Source organism: Myxine glutinosa, chromosome 7 (assembly GCF_964187855.1).
Source record: "Myxine glutinosa chromosome 7, kmMyxGlut1.1, whole genome shotgun sequence".
Classification (NCBI taxonomy): domain Eukaryota; kingdom Metazoa; phylum Chordata; class Myxini; order Myxiniformes; family Myxinidae; genus Myxine; species Myxine glutinosa.
Window position 1 is genome coordinate 87802511 of NC_136267.1, and position 24257 is coordinate 87826767.

The window sequence follows — 24257 nt, forward strand, 5'->3', positions numbered from 1 at the left end:
CCTGTTCTCTCTATTCCTCTCACAACGTCCACATCCCATACCACCCTCATCTCTCTATGCCCACTTACGCACTCCTCTCCCCACCCCTCCACATCCTGCAACACCCACTTCTCTCTCTCTCTCCCCTCCACTCTCGCACATCCTCACCAATTTATATCCTCTCAACCCCCACACATCCTCTTCATCCCTCTCCTCTGCTTCCCTCTCTCTTTCTTCTAATATCATATGCCCTGTTCCCTCTGTTTCCCCTCACCACTTGCTATGCCAGATGCCCTCTTCCCTCTCTCTCTTTCCCCTTGCTTCCTTCCATCTGCCACATTTCCATCCCTCTTTCCTCTCCTATCATACACCCTGTTCCCTCTCTCTTTCCTATCACTCTCCTCCATTCCCACAATGCCCTTTTTCCCTTCACCTCCACTGATCCCAGATGCCCTTTTCCCTCTCTCTTTTCCCCTCACCATCCTCCCATCCCACATGTCATCTGTCCTCTTTTTCCCCTGCCTCTTCGCATCCCACACATACTTTTCCCTCTCTATTTTCCCTTGCTTGTTACCGTGTGGCACGCTGTCTTCCATCTCTCTTTCCTCTCATATCATATGCCTTATTCCCTCTCTCTTTCCCCTCACCCCCTCCCATCCTAGAGGCCCTTTTCCTTCTTTCTTTCCCCTCACCCTCTCCCTCGTCCTCTTCCCTCTCTCTTTCCCCTCGCCTCTTATCATAGCATTCACCCTCTTCCCTCTCTCTTTCCCCTCGCCTCTTATCATAGCATTCACCCTCTTTCCACTCTCTTTTGCCTTGTCCCCTCCAATCCCGGGTTCCCTCTTCCCTCTCTCCTTGCCCCCTCCCAAACCATATGGCGTCATCCCTCTCTCTGCCTCCTCGCCTCCTTTCATATCGCACATCCTCTTTCCTATCTCTTTCCTCTCGCCTCCTCCCATCTCGCATGCCCTTTTCCCACCCTCTCTCCCTCCCATCTTGGCCACTCCATTTTGGACTCTTCATCTGCTGTACATCTTGTCGACGTTCCTCCAAAACCCTGTCACACTCTCTCCTCTTATCCTGACCATCTCTATACCAACGTGCCTTCTCAGAAAGCACATTACTTTTCCCACTTGATTTCGACTCATCTTTAGGCTTCATAGACTCGCTTGGGGATTCAGAAGATGAAGAAACTTCCAGCTCTCTTTTGTTCCGCTTATTCTTTTTTGTTTCTCTATCGTACTCAGATTCAGACGATTGGCTCTCTGACTCAGAAGTAGAAGAATGTTTTTGTCGTTTTTCATTTTTCTTCTTTTTCTTCCTTTTCTCCTTTTTCTGCTTCTTTTCCAAACGATCAAGTTTCCTGATGAGGATAGAAAGGTAGTATTAAAATATTTAAATGCAATTTGGTTATGAGAATGAAGATTTTAAAGCAACTAGTTAAGCCAATTATTTGCAAATCCCTTCCAAAAGACGGAGATGCATTTTAAAACACGTCATCAACTCAGACGTCTAACCGCACGCACACTGTGGTACAAATGCTGAACCAAACACCATACAAACATATATAAATTATAACAATAACGTTTCACGGTTAGAGTGATATAAACACCTCCTGAAACCTAACCCGATACTCATGCAAGGCCTTCACCAGAGAATGGATCATGTCCTCAATTCTACCGCCTTCCATAGCGACCTTCCTTTTTACAAGGAAATGGGAAAGTCACAGTATGAGGAATCAAATCAGGTAAGCAGTAGAAAAATAGAGTCGGAGCTGATGATTAGCCAAAAATTCACAGATTGCTGATGCAGCCAGCTACAAGGCAACACCTTCAGAAACGAGTGAATGTCTCCGCCACTGGTTTAGGAAACAATTTGGTATTCAACCTGGTCACTGCTATCCAGCTGCACATGCTCGCATTGCTCGAGTATACGAGTCAAGGTGAAATGGTTCTGGAGCTTTAGTGCCACAAGTAGACGATCAGGAACCACATGCTATTTGACTGGCATGCGGCTCAAAAACCCCACACACACACCTGAGCAGCTTTTGCTTTTGTTTCATGCTGAGAGTTTTGAGGAAAGCCACCTCGGGATCGTCGTCTTCATCATCTTCGTCACTGGTTCCAACGAGCTGCTGTAACAACAGTTGGACAAAAAGGAACAAAAACTTGCAGCAACACCTGCAGTCGTGTTCATCGGCCCCCACCCATTCCTCCCCCTTAGGCATATTTTGCATTCGACTTTATAAATCATCCGTTTTTCTACCAACTAAATGTTGTGATGTCTTTAAATTGAAATCAAACTTTTGGAAACGTAATAGAAGCATCAAATTAACCTCGTCAGTTTTTATTTCCCAGTGAATTAAAAGTAGTTTGGTATTTTCCAAACTCGAAACATTCAGCCCGATATCTTCAGAGCATATCCATCTCAACATTGTAAGTGCAACCTCAAAAACACAACACTTGTTTAAATGCCAAACAGAGAAACAGGATAGCAGGCCGAGGAGCCGGTGAGTGGAAATTCTTCACACTGATAGCAAAAGCACTCGTTAGGCCTTTTCAGCTGCAAACGGAAAGCCGCACGTTGGTTTAACCCGGGGATGCCCAACGTGATTAGCGGAAGCGTTTCAGAGATCGAGCGCTGTGTTTGTGAGGAAGAGATGCTCGTTATGTGCGCCGGGGAGATTTTATACGTCCTTATTTCGCGAACCGCGTCGCGCCCTTGCTAACGATGGTGAGTTGGTGGATTCCTGCCCTCCAGAAAGCGAACGCCACCATTGCACACACGCCGTCACGCCATCGACCGATTTGCTTCCCTGGTGGATGTAGCTTCGCTAACTGTGGTGATAGTACGAGAAAACAACGCATAAGAATGAAAAGTGGTGAGTTTGTCACCTGGCGGTCTCAACCCAATTAACACCTTTTAGAAAGGGATTATACAACTGACGGTCAAAATGAATGGAAGGCACGGGTTATAAAAAGAAAAAGGATCTTGGATTGTGCGCTTCATTGTGAAATACCATTGTACGGCCTTGCTAACACTTCACTCCCCGTTTTTCAACAATACAACTTCCCTTCCTTCACATCACTCGCATACCCACCCCAATACAAACATTTATTCAACACTTCCCATTGCTAGATGGTCCACCCCCTCACTCCTCCCTTACCTGGCTGCCACCTTGCGTCTCCATGTTTCTACCCAACACGCCTTGCTTCAGGGCCAGGCCGCTTTGACGAAGTTGTTCCATCAATTCAGCAGGATGCATGGTTGGGACAGCTAAGGTGCACAAGCTAAAGTTCTTACTATCAAGTTTAGAAGAAATAAATAAAAACAAAAAACTTAAGTCTTTAATGAACCCAAGCATATGTCAGCTTCTTTCCATCGTTTTGCTTTGATTCCGACAGGAAAAGCCAGCACAGCCCAGTTCCTCAACAACATCTACTCGTTATTTCTTGAAAAATTACCATTTAAAGTACAGGTAATTAAAAACCATGTCCATTGTGCAGGCCTAAATATCAATCTACACAGCATTTAAAAGCAATAGTAAATATGTGTAATGATGTCATTACGCACTGGCCTGCTCGGAGGCAACGGAGCTGGCGTTGATCCCTGAGAGGCCAAAAAGTGGACAGTCTCGGTCAGTGTTCATGTGACCCCATTTGTGGCACTTAAAGCAGCGCACGTGTCGAACCTACAGGGATCATATAACCGTATCACATCGCCCTCCAGCGGTAAATCAGCTACAACTACAAGCAAATTTAATACAAACAGGCACATCACCAGGGTGTAGGGAAAGAGGGCTTCCCTAGCAGTTCAGAAACCTGAGGCCATGGGGTGAAAGGGACATTGTTGCAAGTAATAAGAATATATTTTGTTACAAAAATTTCAATTATGAAGCTTCTTCATTAACACTCCATCAACAGCAAACCAATCACAAACACAAGATAACGAAAGCACTGAGAAAGGACATTTGGCCCATCCTGTCTGTTGCATGTCCACACCCAAAACTCCTACATACTGCAGGCAGTGCTAATCATTGTTCCCACATATGAATTCCCACATAGGACAACAATTCACACATATAAATTTGGCCAAGGTAACGGGACAAGATGACCTTCCTTACTGGAAAGATACCATAATGCATTTACGCTACGGACATTTGCAATCCAGCTGGATGTACAAGCAAGCAGGATTGCCTGCTTTAAGAATCTCTCCAAAGGATGACATCCTAGCTGCGGCACTCTCCAATTGAACCAGATGAGAGAACTTGGTGATGGGTATGTTTTCCTGCTGCCTGGTTATTTAGCTCCATCGCCAACCTTAGGCTTAATGCTTGAGATTCTCAGCTTACCTGTTGACCAGAATGTCTGAACAGTAAAATCAAAGCAATCAGAACAAAGTCACTGTTATACTTTTATGTGGCAATGGATAGATATCTCTCTCCACGGGGTCTTCTTATGGACTGCACGTGAAAAAGGGCAATGTGCAATGGTCACAATGATTTTCATCATCTACAATGAAATACCAGTCCTGGACAGCACTGCTTCTCTGTTAAGTAAAGCCTTGGTTCAGGGCTATAACATGGTACAATAACTCACATCAGCCAGATCACATACAGTCGTTGCCAAATATATTGGCACAATTTCTTCCAGAAAATTGTTGAAATTAAAAAATATTTTGGTATCCACAAATGTATTTCTTTGGTTTGCAGTGGAACAAAACAAAAAAGCTGAAAAAATTACTAAATCTGAGCTTATTCAACACAGAAATCCTAAAATGGCCCGAACAATATTATTGGCACCTTTTAGAAGTTGTTAGAAATAATTAGATTTCAAGCAGGTGATTCTCCTTTACTTTGGAAATGAAGTCACCTGTGTTGAGTTGCAGGTGCCTGCAATATAAAAATCACTCATTCAACCACTTTGAATGGAGAAAAGGAGTCATTCTGCTGTTTTGTGTCACTGTGTGTACCGCAATGAGCATGGAGAAAAGAAAGAAAACCAGAGAATTGTCTGAGAAGGTCAGACACAAGATTGTAGCCAAGCATGGACAATCTCAAGACTACAAGTCCATCTCCAGAGACCTTGATGTTCCTGTGTCCACTGTACGCAATGTTATCAGGAAGTTTAAGGTCCATGGCACTGTAGTCAATCTCCCTGGACGTGGCAGCAAGAGAAAACTTGATCGAAGATTGCAGTGAAGGATTGTTTGAATGATGGAGAAAGCACCTCAATCAACTGCCAAACAGATTCAAGCTGACCTTCAGACACAAGGTACAACAGTTTCAACTCGCACCATCCGTCGCCAACTCAATGAAAGGACGTTCTTTAGAGGGCCCCACTGCTGAGATAGACATCAGAAAGCCCGACTGGAGTTTGCCAAAACACACCTGAACAAGCCAAAATCCTTCTGGGAGAATGCCCTGTGGACAGATGAGACCAAATTAGAGCTTTTCAGGAAAGCACATCCACTCTATGTTAACAGAAAACAAAATGAAGCCTTCAAAGAAAAGAACACGGTCTTCCCTACATTTGGCCTAGGTAACGGGACAAAATGACCTTCCTTACTGGAAAGATACCACATGTATTTATGCTCAAACATGGAGGAGGTTCAGTGATGTTTTGGGGTTACTGTGCTGCCTCTGGCACTGGGTGCCTTGAATGTGTCCATGGCATCATGAAATCAGGAGATTACCAAGGCATTTTGGAGCGCAATGTTCAACCCAGTGTCAGAAAGCTGGATCTCTGTCAAAGGTCATGGGTCTTGCAGCAGGACAATGACCCCAAACACATTTCAAAAAGCACCCAGGAATGGTTCAAGACAAAACGCTGGACTGTTCTGAAGTGGCCACCAATGAGTCCAGATCTAAATCCCATTGAACACCTGTGGGGGTAGATCTCTAAACAGCAGTTGGAGAAGGCACCCTTCAAATCTGGGAGAACTGGAGCAGTTTGCACAAGAAGAGTGGGCCAAACTGCCAGTAGAGAGGTGGAGGAAGCTCATTCATGGCTATAGGAGGCGCTTGACTGCAGTTATTTTGTCCAATGGCCGTGCTACCAAATATCAAATCGAGGGTGTCAATAATTTCGTCAATACCATTTCTTTTTATTTTCTGATTTAAAAGGATATATCAAGTTCTGAATCAAAAATCAAAGGTTCTGAAATATTAACAGTGAAATAAAGAATTGTGGAGACCAAATACTTTTTGTCAATTTCAACTTATTTTTAGACAAAATTGTGAGTTATTTGAAAAAAGTGCAAGGGTGCCAAGATTTTTGGCCACGACTGTACATCCCCATGTAAAAAGAGTTTAATTTACTCCTATGAAAGATGCATTGTGCCCATACTCACCACACAGACAGGTGCAAGAAAAGAAGATTATCTTACCTGTATTCCAAAGGGCCTGTCTCTGATATTGGCATCATCTTTGGCATATCTGAGTCATAACAGGTGTTGATTAGCAAATGCATGCCAGACAACACAGAGTAATGTTCGTGTTACCATCTGAGCATCTGGCTCATGATTATATGCATCCTAAATTTTAGCCCCATTTACTGCAATGATTTGTGTATTGTCAATTAATGTCCTTGCAATCCATGTAAAGTACAGTGATATCTACAAAAAACGTCCTTACACACTAAAAAAAAAACATGCCAGTCAGATCATGTGTGCCCCCGAAGATGCCCCTCAAAGGTCTGTTCTTGTGACTCACTTTTCACGGGGGGCAACTTTCTGCCATTCGAACTTGCAATCATCATCTGGCTTCTCCTCCTAAGAAAACAAGAATGCCAATTACCAAGGTGAGCCAAGCACATCGAGCCGCTCTTTCCTGCACCCATTTTCTGCACCCGCACTGTAAGGCAAATACCCCCAAATGTGTGAATGTGCTCTTGAAAGTGCAGGAAGGACACCCAAACATGGGTTCCTAACAACGCACAAAACAGCCTTACCTCAATCTCTGATGCAGCAAGAAAAATGTAAAGAGAGGAAAGAACAAACAAACATCAACAGAATAAAGCACAACGAATGAACAATAAAACTGAGTGCAAAAATATATTCCAACCATCTTTCTAAAGCAATGCATAATCGTTTGTTCTGGGATTGAAGGTCACACACAATAATCAATCAAACCTTGCAGGTATGTAAATTTACAAGATGTACCTTTCTTGGTACCCGGAGGTGCTTCATACATGAAGTGGAGACCGTGTTTTACTCTCTCATCTCCCATCAACAACCTAAAGGACCAAGAGACAAAAGGGAAAAGGTTATGCTGGAAGAGTCAAAGTGAATGGCAGAGTCTAATAGCAACAAGGACAACCATTGGATGTTCGAACACTGTGCACAAGAGGTAAAAAAGTATTTGAGTCAAATTATGCTTTCTGCCTATTCACAATCTCTTTGAGCCACAGACACTGCACACAAACTCTCCAAATTATACTGCACGTTCCCCATTCAGTCAAGGTAGTTATTAGGCAATATGGTAAAAAGTGACCGAGGGACAGGTTTTAGGGGGTACTACAAGTTGGAGGCTAACGAGTCGTAATTTCTGAAAGTACGTATCCTGGGGTTGATGGAAATTCTTGACGGCAGTTTTCAAAACTGCCCTATAGGGGAAATTCTGGTTTCAATGGTAAATGGTAACCTCAAATAATGCTCTAAAATCTAAAATTACTTATAATAACTAATCGGTGGGCTAAATGACGATTCAAATGTCAATATGTTTGAAAATATATACAGTATGTATGATATAAAATATATATATAATATATGATAAAAGGCAGTGTCCATCCGTCCGTCTCCTCCATAACTCCAAAAACATGAAACCGAGCAGCCCCAAACTTTGCATGCATACACCCGGACCTCCAACGGATTGCGATGATGAAAACTGGGTGTTTGGGTGTTATAACATCCTTTTTGAAGATAATTAACGAGGCGCTCCTAAGAAAAAAAAACCCAAAAAAGCCTAACCAATATGGCAGCCCACCATCTTCATCAGCCCACTGCCACTCGCTGGGTTCTTAAGCCGCCATTTTGTGTCGGCCTATTTAAACGTGACTTGCATTGGAAACACGATTGATTATCATGACATAAATTGAAGCATATCATCAAAATCTGGATTCGGATATGAGGATTGGATGCTGTAGACTAAATAAATGTCCAAATCTGGAGTGAAATCTGACAAAATTGACCATATCTTGCGATTTGTATAACTAAGTGTATATATTCATTTATTTAAGCAAGGCTGTCATTCTCCTTCTGGGGTTAGTTTTATTTTATTTTATTTAATAATAATTTTTAAACTTAATTCATACTTCCAAGGGATAGGGTGTCACTCCACTGTACCTGCAATCTATTTTTAAAATTCCTCAGCCATTTCAACCAGAAGCAATCAGCTTGCTATCGCTTGCCAAGCCAGCCGTTCCTTATCACCCATTTCGTTGGAGTGCTTGCTGGAATGCTTCAGCCTCTTGGCGAGAGCTCTACAAAAGAAGTCAGAAATACCTGTGTACTGAATTAATTGGTCACAAGGCCAGGGAAGTTTGGGTGTGTTATAACTTATAACACCCTTTTTGAATATGATTAACCACTACTTGGTGAACGCTATTCAGGCTGCTTTTGCAAGCCATGGCGGTATAGTAGACAGAGCTCCATTTTTGTTTTGACGTACCCATTTTTTATTGACTAACATTTTTGTGCGATATACTAACCCTCCCCTCCCCCCCTCTCCCCCCCCCCCCCCGCCTCTCTCCTCCCCCTCCTCTTCCCCTCCATCCTATCCCCCCCTATCCTTCCCTCCCTCTCCTCCCCCTCCTCTTCCCTTCCCCTCCATCCTCTCCTCCCCCCCTATCCTTCCTCCCACTCTTCATATTCCCATCAGGAAGCGACTCATTGTACCCAGCTATGCTGGATACTTTAGCTAGAAGATATATATATATACATACACACGTGTGCACGCACACACACACACACACACACACACACACACACACACACACACACACACACACACACACACACACACACACACACACACACACACACACACACACACAGGCCTAGAGGTAGGCAAACTCGCCTATAAGCCGTCCAGCCTGGGTTCGAATTCCAACCTTGCTATCAACTGTCATCCTGGTGTTTCACAGGTAGGATGATTCATCAATGTATGTGCTGGACATATGCCGGAATTAGTTGGTGGACGCGAAAGATCACACGGTGTTTTTCATGAAGAGTAGGTGTGCTATCACTGGAACCCTGAACAAATTACAAATTCTTGCCATAACTATTTCTGGAAAGGCAATGGCAAACTGCTTCAGTAGCACCGATACTCTACAACAGAGTGTGCTACATCAGGATGAGGATATATGTTTTCAGATACTCTAGATCTGTCAGCTGGCTTCAAACAACAAACAAAATGAGGTCAAAGGTTACCTGATGTATGTGCGAAAATTGAGGAAAAATGTGTCAAAATTTGTTGTTAATTACAACAGTTAAATATCACTGCCAAATGGAGGAATTTATTCACTTTAACTGTCATAGTAAACCTTCTGATCAACTTATCAAAAGGTAATAATCAAAACGAATTCCCCTGTTCCCATGGCAATAATGAAAACTAATTATTTCATCATAGCACCACGAAGACCATACACGTAGGAAGGTCTAAAATGCATACGTGTCTTTGTCGTTCAGACCATGCTTTTCATTTAAACGATGAAAATTGCAGATTGCAAAAAATCTGAAAAGTTCTCAATACATATTCATCGTCTTCTGCATGCGAGCTCTAATGATTGTGACAGACCTCGTCAATGCAGGAACATGAGCCGGTGCATTTCAGTCATTGTGAGCAGCACTTGCACCTTAAAGTTGAACAGTTATTACACCTGCAAGTTATTAGGGAAAGATTGCTGGAATCCTTCACTCCTTTCTGGACAAGCTTACTCCTTGCCTCATTGACCTTTTTACTGGAAAATGAAGCAAGCACAGGTGGCAACCAATTCTTAAACTTGAGCTGCTGTGTCTGCTGTATGATCACCTATTCAAAGGTTGTCCAGGAGTTCGGGATTGGAAACAACTGATTCCTGTGCTTGCTTCTTTCCGTGAAAAAAGTGCATATCACACTGAAATAGGATTTTATAAAACATCTTCCTGTCAGTACAGCCACAGAGCCTTTGCTGCTGTGACTACCACATCAAATCCTAAATGATTATGTGAAGCAGCTCACCTTAGAGTGGACAATGCCACACAGCAGCATCCGCAGGAGGCCACTGCATTCTAATTTGAGGTAGAATGGAAAAACGTTACGATTCTGTAATATGTATTAAGTTGCAAGCTACGGAGAAGCGAGGGATGTCGCACCTGTTGTTGTAGATCTCTTGCTCCTTTGTGTACTGCTGCATTAACTCTTCCTGCTTCTTCTTCTCGAAGGCAATTTTCTGTTCTGCCATCCATACCTAGCAGACAACGTGTCATAACCACACAGCTGGATAACAGGGGTTGGGGAAGAGGGACGCTGAAAAAGAAGCATAAGGGGAGGAAGAGGAAGGATGGGGAGGTGCAGGGAGAATGAAAGAGAAGAGGAAAGATGAGAGGATATAGGAAGCAGAAGAATGATAGTTATCTTCACTGTCCCCAATATTGATGCCACTTCAAAATTCCACAACAAAATGCTCTCCCTTATGCACACGTTTATTCCACCTCATTTGCAGCTATCGTACCCATACTCTCACCCCTGGTACACCGAATCTTGTGGTAGTGGCCTCAATACGACTTTCCTTCTCTTCACTGAAGATCAACCCAACCGAAGGCAAACTCTGGTCATTACAAAGTCTGCAACAAGTACGTGTTCACTCTCACGAGAGTCAGAACACAGCATCTGGCCAACCTCAAGGCTGAACTCTTGAACCTGTATACTTTCTCAAAGTCTAGGTGCACTTTGTCGAGTCTATCTCTGGTGGATGCTCCCCCTCCATCCCTCGGATTACTTAAAAGGCACGACAGCCGAATCTGCTCGTGAGAAGGCTGAATGTCTCCACTCTGTGTTTGCTTTCAAATCTCATGTACTCAACCTTTCATTCCCTGTCCTTACCTTATCCACTCGCACCTGACTGCTCGTGAACTGCTCTCAACGGGATCCTCTCATCTCCTCTCCTTGTCGAGGCCGAAGTGCCCCAAGGCTCTGATATACTTCCTCAACAAGAGTTCATAGAACACCTTACCCACACATTCTTGAGAAAAAGGACATGGGAAGGGTCTTTTGAAATCCTGCTTTGCATTTCTGAACATGATCTACGGTAGAGTAACTTTGTTTGTGAACTTTGAATAACAGGCGCGATGACAACCATACGTCAAATGGAACAGTCCAGAGCTGAACCTTTTGTACCAACTCCTCCATCTGAGCATGCGACAAATTTGATTGGTCGAGACGGCGTAAACTTTTGCCCAAGTACGACTAATTTGTAGGTTTTCAAAAGTGCAAACAAGGCGATTTGTGCTCTACAGTGTTTAAATAGATAATTCAAATTTAAATAAAATAAAAGTTTTGAGGTTGTTGTTGTTCTCCTCATCTTCCCTTTACAAGGCTGGAGAAAAAACACAGAACAAACCGTCAAATCAGATGTTTACCACCATTGACGCAGTGTCTTTTACACCACCTTAGTTTACACATTACAGTAGTTATTTGTGCCTGTTGTTTGTCTACTTTATGACGTCCCTAAAACAGTAAGCTTCCTGTTCGAAATGGTTTTCAATTTTGTTTGACTGCCAGGCAGACTGAAGCAACTAACCGCTTTACCACGCGCTTTGTACATGCGCAATCTTGATGAGATTCTGTACAGTTTGTCAAATTCAGAGCCAAAGTACTGCTAAACTCACTCACCACCATCTCTTATCTTCCCCCATCCAAAACCTTGTTCTTTTCTACCCCGTTAAAACACCCAAAATCTGCCTCTTTGAATCCCCAGCTTCTTTCCTGGGGTTCCTAGAAGTGTACATTTGCTTTATACCGTGTAACCCTCCCTCCTCCTCCAGCCCTCCCCCTTACACAGATCTACCGACGTTCCTGTTCTCTTCTGTTGTTGTGCTTGTGTGCTTCCCTCTCTCTCCCTCTTGTCTCCCGCTCCCTTCATTGCACGTTTTATGTGTCTGTGCATGTTTTCATGTTCAATGTGTGAAGCCGCTGTCACACCTTGACGTTTTAGCCAGCGTATGCCGACGTATGAAAAATTTGGCTACGTTAAGAGCACGCTGAAGCACGCTGGCATACGTCGTAGTACGCCGAGCTCGTCGACAAATTTCGTGCATGCACAAAATTTGTCGACGTATGCCAGCGTATGACTCACACCAGCACTCAATTTTGATACGTCGGCATACGCTGGCTAAATCGTCAAGGTGTGACAGGGGCTTTAGCTCTTACACGAGCCTCGATTCTGTATACAAAAAAAAAAAAAAAAAACGGCAGATTCTGTTCCGATTAGTGTTCAAAATATAACATTCAATTGAAAGTGAGTACTTCCTCGATCATCGACACGTCTGTTAGAGACAAAGTGAACCGATTGCTTAACTCTGCTTTGTGCTGTGCACATGTGGTAGCAATTCTCAAAAAGTTCAGTTACTCAAACTTTTGGGCCTCACCATCAGTCGCGATCTAACTCAGGCAAAACACATATGCAAGATATCCCCTGCCTCCCCCCCCCCCCCCCCCCCCCCCCGACAAAAAAATCTCAATTTTATCCATTTTAAATTTAGGCTGTAACAGAACAAAATGTGAATACTTTCTGAAGGCACTAACATGTTGAACAAGGTGGTGTACAAGACACTGGATCAACGGCGATAAACCCCCTGGGTTTTTTTCTGGAACCTTTAAAATCTTCATTGACATTATGGGTATTATGTGTAGATTCGTGACAAAAAAATCTCAATTTAATCCATTTTAAATTCAGGCTGTAACAAAACAGAATATGAAAAAAGTCAAGGGGTGTGAATACTTTCTGAAGGCACTGTATCTGCCACGGAGACCAAGGTCCTCAAAATCATTGCAACTCCTGATGAAGCTCAATGTCTGGGTATATTTCTTCACATCACAGACAGATCGGTGGTTTCCCCATCTTATACTGCCTCCTTTCTGGTCTTCCACATTCTCCCAAGAACCCATTTCTAGTGGCCTCCCAAAATGTAGACTCACTTCACACCTCCATTCATTTGTTTCTTTCCTCCTGCCGGGAGAATTAACTCCCTGTGTTTAATCTGTTTCTTCCTCCAAGGCTTCAACACATCTGTCCATCTCCTCCTCAGAATCTTTTATGCCATTCAAACATACAGTGAAACCTTGACTTACGAGTTTAATTCGTTCTGTGACCGAGCTCGTAACTCAATTTGCTCGTTTCTCAAATCAAATTTCCCCATTAAAATGCATTGAAATGCTATTAATCCGTTCCAGCCCGCCAAAAACCACACCAATTTTTTTTTAAATATACAGTATATATAAAAATATCTCGCGCTTTATATTTCACCTGTATGCAGCATACAAGTTGGCAGGATGGCCTGGACTGGAGGTACGCACACTTGACTCTAAACTGTCCAGCCTGGGTTTGAATCCCGACCCAGCTATAACCTGTTATGTCGGTGTTTCACAGGCAGGGTGATTCATCAATGTGTGTACCGCTAAACTGGGCGCCCCGTTTGCGTCCCATTAGTTGTTTGATGTTAAGGATCTCACCGTGTTTTCCACATAGAGAAGGCGAGCTATCGCCGGCACTCTGAACAAGTTGTGGCCTGGCATGCTCTTCTCCTCTGCCGTTATATACGTCCTCCTCGGCATCTTTTTCCAGAAGAGCCCTGTCTCGTCACAGTTGAAGATTTGCTGGGGGATGTATCGTTCGGCTTCTATCAGTTCGGCAAAAGTTATAATAAAATCTTCAGCTGCCTTCACATCCGAGCTTGCTGCCTCACCATGCCTGACGACGGAGTGAATGCCGGTCCTCTTCTTAAAATTATCAAACCATCCCCGACTGGCTTTGAATGACTCTTCCGATGCCTCGTCCGTTGATGTTCCCGCCGTCTGCTGCACCAAATCCCCGTAAATGTCTCGTGCCTTCTCACAGATGATGCTCTCGGTCACGGTATCTCCTGCGAGCTGCTTCTCCGTCAACCACACAAACAACAACTTCTCCATCTCTTCATGGACAGAGGTCCGGAGCTTTGAAATAATCGTAACGCCCTTGGCTGGCGTTATAGCCTTTAACGACTCCTTCTGCTTCAAAATCGTACATATCGTAGAAGTACTGTACTACGATCGTACTGCCTCGCCAAGTCGACAACACGCACACCTCGCTCATGTTTTTCGACGATTGCGTGTTTTATATCCAAGCACATCATTCTCTTCTTCTTCTCAGTATTGCCCTTGGCACTCAATTTCTTAGGACCCATGGTTAAAACTAAGAAATTTTCCAAAATAACCAAAATGCGAAAACAAAGCAGCAGCGATATACGGCAGAGATGCTTGCACGGCAAGATAACCACGTGACCGGAACCCACCTGGTGGCGGGTGGCGTAAGCTCGTAACTCAGATCTCGGCTCGCATCTCAAAGCAAAAAACCGCCCGAGCGACGGCTCGTATCTTGGAAAACTCGTAAGTTGGTGCACTCGTAAGTCAAGGTTTCACTGTATTATATTTTCCACTCTCATTAACCCTCCCCGAGCTGATCCTTTCCTTTGCAGGTTACTGTGCCCCCTACCCCCTCTGTCCAACCACCCTGCCTTGTGTTTATTTGTTAAATTTCTGTTTCTTTTCCAGTTTTCCCTTCATATTCTTTGAGCCCTTACTTGTGCTTGAGATTGTATCCAGTTTGCTCACCCAATGTATTCCTCCTTTGTTCCATTCACTCTTATTGTTGCCTTCACCCATTCCTCTTTCAAATCAACTCTACTCTTAGTGTTTTGCCACTTTCCACTGTGTTATAGCTGTTCTACTCTAGCACTTCCATGAGCCTGGACTTTGCAAACGAAAAAAGAAAGAGGGGAAGAAGAGAAGGGGAAGGGGGAAGAGAAAAGGATTTTTGGGGGGAAGGATTTGAGAGGGAGATTAAGGATTTAGGGAGAGAGAGAGGAAGAGGTAGGATGTGGAGAAATAGAGGAAAAGGTGTGGGTAGAGGGAGGGAGACGAAGGATGAGGCTGGGGGAAGGAGGAGGGATGAGGGTGGGGGAAGGAGGAAGGATGAGGATGGGGGAAGGAGGAAGGATGAGGGTGGGGGAAGGAGGCAGGATGAGGGTGGGGGGAAGGAGGAAGGATGAGGGTGGGGGAAGGACGAGGATGGGAGAAGGAGGAAGGATGAGGGTGGGGGAAGGAGGAAGGATGAGGGATGAGGGTGGGGGAAGGAGGAAGGATGAGGGTGGGGGAAGGAGGAAGGACGAGGGTGGGAGAAGGAGGAAGGATGAGGGTGGGGGAAGGACGAGGGTGGGAGAAGGAGGAAGGATGAGGGTGGGGGGAAGGAGGAAGGATGAGGATGGAGGAAGGAGGAAGGATGAGGATGGAGGAAGGAGGTAGGGTGAGAGTGGGGGAATGGGGAAGCGAGGGCCAAGGATGAAGGGAGAGCCAGGGAGGGAGGGAAGGGGTCTTCCATAACCATGTCTTTGGAAAAGGGGATTCAAGTGATTGAACTCGTCAGAAGTGAACCGGGCTATCCCACATCCAAACCCAAACTGAGTCGATCATAGCAATCTTTAAAGAACATTTGATGTTATTGGTAGTTTTGATCAAAAAGTTTGAAGCTGATGCGGGTTGTTGTTCAATAAATGGGAGATTAATGGTATTCTGAATAGGAACCAAAATCCTTGTTTAGTGCGGTGTAATCCCCTTGACGATGATCGACAAGGACTCACATGTTGTCTGATAGACTAGTTATTGATAGACAGTTTTTAAAAACGCAACGAACGGCAAATCATAACGCACAATAAGCTTATGGTAATTAAATACAAGGTCAGCACCTAAAACCGTATCCGGGGTGAGGCCTACACTTTAGGCCAAGTCAAGGCGCGTCAACACTGGAAGTTATCGAAGTGTTGGAAAAATCCCATACAGTAAACGCACCCTTTTGATGTTGTCCCTCGAAGCCGGGTGGAAATCTTTCTTACACATGTAGTTCGCAAACGATTTCCCCATGGTTGCACCTGCGGTTAAAGTCAAACCACCGCAAGATATTTACATGGGCTCTCTGAATCTCTGATACTGATAGTGATGCAGTGGTTGTTATTGTACAGTAGTTGTTATTGTTGATATAAGTACAGTATTTCGGGTTTTTTTTGGGGGGGGGGGTTTCCAACGTATTGTCGTTCAGATCAAATCATCAGGAAATATTTCCATTTATGATTTGCGGAATGCGCTTTGCATTTACCTTCGATAACTACTACGTCATGGACTTCCTGCCGTCCCTGCTCACGAGATGGTGACGCGTTCCTGCTCCGCGGTGTGTGTGATCAGAGGCGCCGCCAGGGATGTTGGGCCCCATGAAAAGATATCACAATCACACTGGGCCCCCATGAAGCACGCGCGCACATTTTTTCCCCGACATTTTTGCCAGGAGGTTGAAACAATGCTTGTATTTCTGCATACAGTATGGCATTCACTATTTGATGCAAGACTGATACCCACACAAGAAATGTGCTGAAGGCCATCTTTTGCAGTCTAAATGTAATTTTAATGGTAAGAATTACAACATACATTAATGTCTTCAATTAAAATAAATTAACATTATCATCTATAGAATGATATAATAAACAAAACTAGAACGCCATCAGTAGAGCGCATACTCCCGCCGTGAGTCAAGTTGGAATAGTACGATTTCACAAAAGTGTGAGGGAGTAGTTCAGTGACAACACAAGACAGGACAGACACTGCACAGATATATATTTAGAATATATATAGAAGATAATGTTAAAAACAAACAAGGCAATTTCACTTACATTTTCGGATTCAGCGTTCAATTCTATATAAGTGAGTGTGTTTTGAGGTATGTGTGACTTCAAATAAAATTGTAAGCCAGACAAAACGTTCGTTTCATTCCTTAGGGATACAACATGTAAAACTGGCCCAAACGCCAAAACAAAACTCGCTCATTTTAAGTCATACAAGCTAATGCGACCACTCATTCTTCTTGGAAGAATCCCGTGCACATGCTTGTCACACTTATAACTCACCTACGTCTTTATAAGTTCATCAAATACTGACACCGCGATTGACATTCGCTGAGGTAAATGTTGATATTGTGGCGGACACAAAAGCCCACTGGCGTGGTGACATCATTCCACGCACCAAGTGGGCGGTGGCCACGCCCGAGGGGTAGGCGTGGCCTCATGATATACACCGGGCGACCAGCCCGGAGCAGTTCAGTGTTACAGTGTAGTCTTACAATAAAGACGTTTATATGTTACCGCTTGTCCGCTTCCTCCTTGCTCACAAGCAGCGCGCGTAACGCCGCGCTTTACTGGTGACCCTCGACGTTGGATCTGCCGGAGCGATCCTTCCACACGCGACGCCATCGCCATGGCCGACTTCGTCAAACTTCCGGAATTTTGGGAGGCTCAGGCCGAAGTCTGGTTCGTCCAGGCCGAAGCCCAATTTCAGCTTCGGCACCTCACCGGCGATGACACGCGCTATTGCCACGTCGTCGCCTCCCTCGGGCCCGGCACGGCCGCTCGAGTTGTGTCCGTCCTTCGCCACCCACCGAAAGGCCACAAGTACGAGGCACTCAAGCGGCTACTCCTAGCCACGTTCAGCCTCACGGACGACGCACGGGCCGACCGCCTCCTGGATCTCCCCGAGCTCGGTGAGACGCGCCCGTCGGTCCGAATGGACCATATGCTGTCACTGTTGGGCGACGAAGCCCCCGGTTCGCTATTCCGGGCGCTTTTCCGTCGCCAACTTCCAGCGCAGGTTCGCCTCGCGTTGGCCGGGACCGGGCTAACGGAACCCCGAGCATTGGCGGCCGAGGCGGACAAGTACTTCGCCGCTTCGGACACGCGGGCGAGCGTCGGCGTGGCCGTCACGGCCTTCGACGCTGATGTTCAGCAGCATGTTCCACAGCATCAGCTTCTACAGCACGCTGATGTTCAGCAGCACGCTGATGTTCAGCAGCACGCTGATGTTCAGCAGCACGCTGATGTTCAGCAGCACGCTGATGTTCAGCAGCATGCTGATACGCACCTCGTGAACGCCGCCACGCCCCGCCCACCGCCGCGGCGAAAACCGCCACTGCGGGGAAACCCGTCGACTCCACCGGCCTGGCGGAGCCAGCCGCGCTCCTCCAGCTCCACCACCTGGTGCTGGTTCCACGCCAAGTTCGGCCACGAAGCTCGGCAGTGTCATCCGCCGTGCTCCTTCAACGGGTCGGGAAACGCCCGGGCCGGCGCTCAATAGTGGCGGTGAGCGCCGGCCGTTCGAGCAGCCTGCTGTTCATAACGGACACCTTCTCCGGGCGCCGTTACCTGTGCGACACGGGAGCGCAGGTGAGTGTCATTCCCGCCGGCACGTCAGACAAGCACGCCGCGGGTGGGGGCCCCGCGCTGCTTGCCGCGAACGGGACGCCCATCCGTACGTACGGAAAACGCTGCCTCTCTCTGCGGTTTGGAGGGCAGGTTTTCCGATGGACGTTCGTCACCGCCGACGTGCCCATGGCACTGCTTGGCGCGGACTTCCTGTGCGCTAATGGGCTCCTGGTCGACGTCAAGCGCAGACGGCTTGTCCAGGCCGAGACGTTCAGCTCGCTCGCTTGTGCGTTGCCCAGCTCAACGAGCGGCCTGCCAAGCGGCTTGCCGAACGATTCGGTTCCGGCCACGTTGGTCTGTACGCTTCCGGCAGCGGACGCATTCACCCGCCTCCTCGCCGGCTTCCCGGCCCTCACGCGGCCCACCTTCTCGGCGGGGGCCGTCAAGCACGGGGTGGCCCATCACATCCCCACCGTCGGGCCACCGGTCTACGCCCGGGCACGCCGCCTCGAGCCGACGAAGCTGGCGGTGGCAAAAGCGGTGTTTGCTACCCTGGAGCGACTCGGCATCGTTCGGCGCTCAGAGAGCGCTTGGGCGTCGCCGCTGCACATCGTGCCGAAGCCCGGCGGGGGATGGCGACCGTGCGGGGACTATCGCCGTCTCAATGACGCCACGACTCCCGACCGCTACCCCGTCCCCCACATTCAGGACTTTTCCGCCCGTTTGGCGGGCAGGTCCTTCTTCTCGAAGGTGGACCTCATACGCGGCTACCATCAGGTCCCCGTCAGGCCGGAGGACGTCCCGAAGACGGCGGTCATCACGCCATTCGGACTCTTCGAGTTCCTGCGCATGCCCTTCGGTCTGAAGAATGCGGCTCAGGCGTTCCAGTGACTGATGGACAGCGTCCTGCGCGACTTGGATTTTGTCTACGTCTACCTGGACGATATCCTCGTCGCCAGCGCGTCCCGCGAAGAGCACCTACGCCACCTCTGCGCGCTCTTCGAACGCCTGGGCCAGCATGGCCTGATTGTGAACCCCGCAAAGTGCCGGTTCGGCGCCGCCACAATCGATTTTCTGGGGCACCGTGTCACCAGGCACGGAGCCGTCCCCCTGCCGGCCAAGGTGGAGGCGGTGAAGGGGTTTCCGCGCCCCCGCACGATCAGAGGGCTGCAGGAGTTCCTGGGCATGGTGAACTTTTACCATCGGTTCCTGCCCCATATCGCCCAGCTCCTGCGCCCCCTGCATGAAGCTCTCCGAGGTAAGCCGGGCAAAGGCGACGTTACCTGGACCGAGCAGATGGACACGGCGTTCACGGGCGCGAAGCTCGCCTTGGCTAACGCCACCATGCTCGCGCACCCGGCGCCCGATGCACCGATCGCCCTCACCACCGATGCCTCGGACTACGCGGTGGGCGCGGTGCACGAGCAATGGGTGCGTGGAGCTTGGCAACCGCTGGCATTCTTTAGCCGGCAGCTTCGCCCGCCCGAACGCCGTTACAGTACCTTCGACCGCGAGTTGCTCAGACTTCACTTGGCGGTCAGGCACTTCCGCCATCTGCTCGAGGGCCGGGCGTTCACTGCCTTCGTCGACCACAAGCCGCTGATCTTCGCGATGGGCAAGGTCACCGAGCCGTGGTCGGCCCGGCAGCAGCGTCACCTCTCGGCCATGTCCGAGTACACGACGGACATCCAGCACGTCGCGGGGAAGGACAACCCGGTGGCGGATTGCCTTTCCCGGGCCGTCGCCCACGCAGTCCACCTCGGCATCGACTATGCCCGGATGGCAGCGGACCAGGCCGCTGACCCCGACGTCCAGGCCTTGCGGACCGCCGTCACGGGCCTCCGCGTCACCGAGGTGCCGTTCGACGGCGCGGGCGCGGCCCTCTTGTGCGACGTCTCCCTCGGGCGTCCTCGCCCCATTGTGCCCGCAGGCTGGCAGCGCCAGGTGTTTGACGCCATCCACGGCCTGTCCCACCCGGGCGCGAGGGCCTCCCAAAGGCTGATCGCCGACAAGTTCGTCTGGCATGGCCTCCGGAAGGCCGTCCGTGGCTGGGCCAGGACGTGCCTCGCGTGCCAGCGCGCCAAGGTGCACCGGCACACCCAGGCCCCGTTGGCCCCGTTCACGGTGCCGGAACGCCGGTTTGACCACGTCCACGTGGACCTGGTGGGACCTCTGCCCCCCTCGCGGGGTTTCACCTACGTCCTCACCATGGTGGACCGCACCACCCGGTGGCCGGAGGCCGTGCCCTTGGCGTCGACAACGGCGGCCGATGTCGCGCAGGCTTTCATCACCACCTGGGTCGCCCGGTTCGGCGCCCCCTCAGACATCTCATCCGACCGCGGCCCCCAGTTCACCTCGGAGCTCTGGGGGGCGGTTGCGCAGGGGCTCGGGGTCCGGCTGCACCGAACCACGGCCTACCACCCCCAGGCTAACGGCCTGTGTGAGCGATTTCACCGCTCATTGAAGGCCGCGCTCCGGGCCACCCTCCGCGACGGCGGCTGGGTCGACAGGCTCCCCTGGGTCCTGCTGGGCCTCCGGACGGCGCCCAAGGAGGACCTGCGCGCATCCGCGGCGGAGTTGGTCTTCGGGCAACCGCTGCGGGTGCCGGGCGAGTTCCTCCCCGACTCCACGGCACCATGGTCCGCGGCACAGCAGCGCTCCGCTCTGCAAGAGACTGCCCAGAGGTTCGCCCCGGTGCCAACGGCATGCCACGGGCACCCACCGACGCACGTCGCCCCGGAGCTTCGCACGGCGGAGTACGTCTTCGTCCGCCACGATGCCCATCGGACACCACTGCGGCCCCCGTACGACGGGCCTCTCCGCGTGCTGGAGACCGGGGCGAAGCACTTCACCCTGGACATCGGCGGTACTCCTGACCGCGTTTCGGTAGACCGCCTCAAGCCGGCCCACCTCGATGTGGACCATCCACCGCCAGTGGCCCGACCCCCACGTCGGGGCCGCCCTCCTGCGGGCGGACCCCCGGCACTGCCCAGCCCCGCCGCCCCCCGGTCCTGCACCCATCCCAGGGGCATCCCACCTGGTATCCCTGCACCCCGGACGCCGCCGATCGCCAGGGGGCGCTTCGGCCGGTTCATTCGTCTGCCCCGCAAACTGGCCCTCCAGGTGCGCGGGAATTCTGGGGGGGCGCGTGTGGCGGACACAAAAGCCCACTGGCGTGGTGACATCATCCCACGCACCAAGTGGGCGGTGGCCACGCCCGAGGGGTAGGCGTGGCCTCATGATATACACCGGGCGACCAGCCCGGAGCAGTTCAGTGTTACAGTGTAGTCTTACAATAAAGACGTTTATATGTTACCGCTTGTCCGCTTCCTCCTTGCTCACAAGCAGCGCGCGTAACGCCGCGCTTTAATATCTCTTCTGAGGTAAAAAAAAAAAAAAAAAAAAAAAAAAAAAAAAAACCGTTTTAAAGCATTATACGTATCAACCGATACATTTTATGAAACGGGGAAACCGAATACACACTTTGGTGGTTTTAAAATGACACAATATGTCTTTACCAGAAAAGAAAAACCTTGAAGACGACGCTGCTAACAAAATACACCGCTCTATCGCATAACCACGAGTTTAAACTACATTTACAACACATATGAAAACTATTATCATATCATAATGTTAAATATAGAATACATAGAAGATAATGTTTTTTTTAAATGAGCCCTTTCTTCCAATGGTAAACAATCCTTCAAAAAATTCCTGGATCCGGAATAATATCCTGAGCTTCACCAAAAACTAATCAATTCTTCCTTATCCCAAGGGCAATCATCCCACCAACTTTCATCCAAATCCGTTCAGAACTTTTCCAGATATCTTGTTCACAAACACACGAACACACACACACACGGACAGGATCGAATGCATTACTCCCGGAAGACGTCATGCGGAGCACGATACTTGCAAAATACGTCCCCCCCCCCCTCCCCAAGAAATATTTTTTAAATTGATACAGCAAATTGTCCATTTCATCAAGATTAAAATTGACAATTTTGATCAAAGCTTGGGTCAACAGGAAGAAAATTGACGATTTTTCAGATGAAAAATGATGATTTTGGAAGGTTGACCTTGAGTTGACCTTTGACCTCAAAAATAGTTGGTTTCCCTATTTAGTGACTTAATGTGCAAATGCTGTTCAATTTTCAAGTTAATCGGATGAAAATTGATGGGGGTTTTTCAGGTAAAAAGTGATGATTTTGGAAGTTTGACCTTGAGTTGACCTTTGACCATTTGACCTAAAAATAATGTTTCCCAATTTAGTGACTCGATATGCAAATGCTGTTCAATTTTCAAGTCAATCGGTTGAGAATTGACGGCTTTTTAGATGAAAATTGATGATTGTAAAAATTTGACCTTGAGTTGACCTTTGACCTTTTGACCTCAGAAATAGTTAATTTCCCAATTTAGTGACTCAATACACAAATGCTATTCAATTTTCAAGTCAATCGGATTTAAAATGGCGATTTTAGAAATTTGACCTCCAGATGACCTTTGACCTCAAAATCAATAGGCTTCTCAATTGGGACGACCTATACAGCTTGGTCAAGTTTCGTGACGATCGATTTAGAATTGTGACCTGTAGGCCGGTGACAAACAGACAGACAAACAGACAGACAGAACCACAAACGCAACCGACCAATATACTTGAAAAATCTTCGATTTTGCAAGTAATAAAATCAGCAGCAGAGTATACATACAAGTATACATACCAAGTGTAGTGATCCAATATCCATAGCCATGCCATTTAGTTATCACTGGTCCTTGCTCAGCCTTACACACCAAGAGACCAGCGCCGAACCGCGTTTCTATTTCTGACAGAAAGCATGTTGTCTCAGTTGGGATCTGCATTGCTGCTTCCTCATCTCCATGTCGTGCTTTCTAATTCAAGAGCCCTCATCTATCACATAGGATTGCTGGACATCAATCAGGTGGATTCCCTTTAACGATTTGGAATACTACCTGGATGAGTTCAACCCGCTTTCTCCTACAGACTGAGTTGCATGCAGTACTGCAGGCCCATATTCCAATGTGGGTCGTACTATGGTTTTGTAAAATTGGAGTCACCCTTTCCTCGATGGAACATGCCTTGTTCACAAGGTGGAACATGCCTTGTTCACCTTCATGCCTTCATGTTCACCTTCATGCCTTGTTCACCGATGGAACATGCCTTGTTCACCTTCACAACATGCCTTGTTCTGTGTGCTGTCATTTGAGTAAGCCTATTGGAGTAAGTGACCCTTGTCTTCCTCCTCAACCTGATGGCTCCTTGTCAAGACAGCCTCTGGAGTATGCTCCCCTTCCATCCCTTTCCCATCTTCAAATGGCACGACAGCCGACTCCACTCGTGAGAAGGCCGAATGCCTCGATTCTGTGTTTGCTTCCAAATCTTGCGTTCCCAACCCCTCACTTTCAGTACCCACCATTCCCATTTGTATCAAACTGGTCATGGATTCTGTCTCTTTTGCACCTGAGAAGGTGGAGAAGGTTATTTCAACCCTCGATTCTGACTCTGCGAATGGACCAGACGGCATCAGCTCACATGTCCTAACAAGAATAACCTAACTGTGGTCACGATCCGAGACACAAGAAAACAACAGGCATTTTAAGGCCATTTTCCCTGCAAGAGAGGGGGTTAGCCTTGCGGTCCCCATGACAATCTTCTCCATTTTGCCCTATTTTCTGCATCTCCCCTTGTTAACCCCCTTGCCCACATTTCTTCTTCGACCATCTTTAGCCAAGACTTTCTCGGTCTTCCCCGTCCTCTACTTCCTTTTACATTCATTTCCATCACT

General features: G+C 47.9%; 1 protein-coding gene across 2 annotated transcripts; it reads right to left on the minus strand.

Moving 5' to 3' along the window:
* Window positions 1-418: 418 nt before the first annotated feature.
* CIRSR (corepressor of RBPJ and splicing regulator) lies at window positions 419-16224 on the minus strand. Of its 2 annotated transcripts, XM_078781969.1 has the most exons (10): window positions 16061-16206; window positions 10333-10427; window positions 7141-7214; window positions 6930-6937; window positions 6692-6750; window positions 6367-6415; window positions 3553-3670; window positions 3146-3255; window positions 2016-2113; window positions 419-1342 (listed from the first exon to the last, which is right to left on the minus strand). In XM_078781969.1, exons 1-10 carry the CDS (start codon window positions 16130-16132, stop codon window positions 550-552), a joined length of 1476 nt encoding a protein of 491 aa, XP_078638095.1. In that variant the 5' UTR covers window positions 16133-16206; the 3' UTR covers window positions 419-549. The 2 variants fall into 2 exon arrangements, with proteins under 2 accessions (XP_078638095.1, XP_078638094.1); XM_078781968.1 differs by lacking the exon at window positions 6930-6937 and having other exon boundaries at window positions 16061-16224.
* Between the last annotated feature and the right edge of the window lie 8033 nt (window positions 16225-24257).

What these genes read in the sequence shown, in the direction of transcription:
- CIRSR (XM_078781969.1), bottom strand. Translation starts at nt 16,132, where the DNA reads ATGGGGAAATCGTTTGCGAACTACATGTGTAAGAAAGATTTCCACCCG. An exon ending in CGAGGGACAACATCAAAAGG is followed by an intron (nt 10,428 to 16,060) that starts GTGCGTTTACTG and finishes GTTGTCTGCTAG; the next exon opens with GTATGGATGGCAGAACAGAA. An exon ending in CGTTGCCTCCGAGCAGGCCA is followed by an intron (nt 3,256 to 3,552) that starts GTGCGTAATGAC and finishes TGTGCACCTTAG; the next exon opens with CTGTCCCAACCATGCATCCT.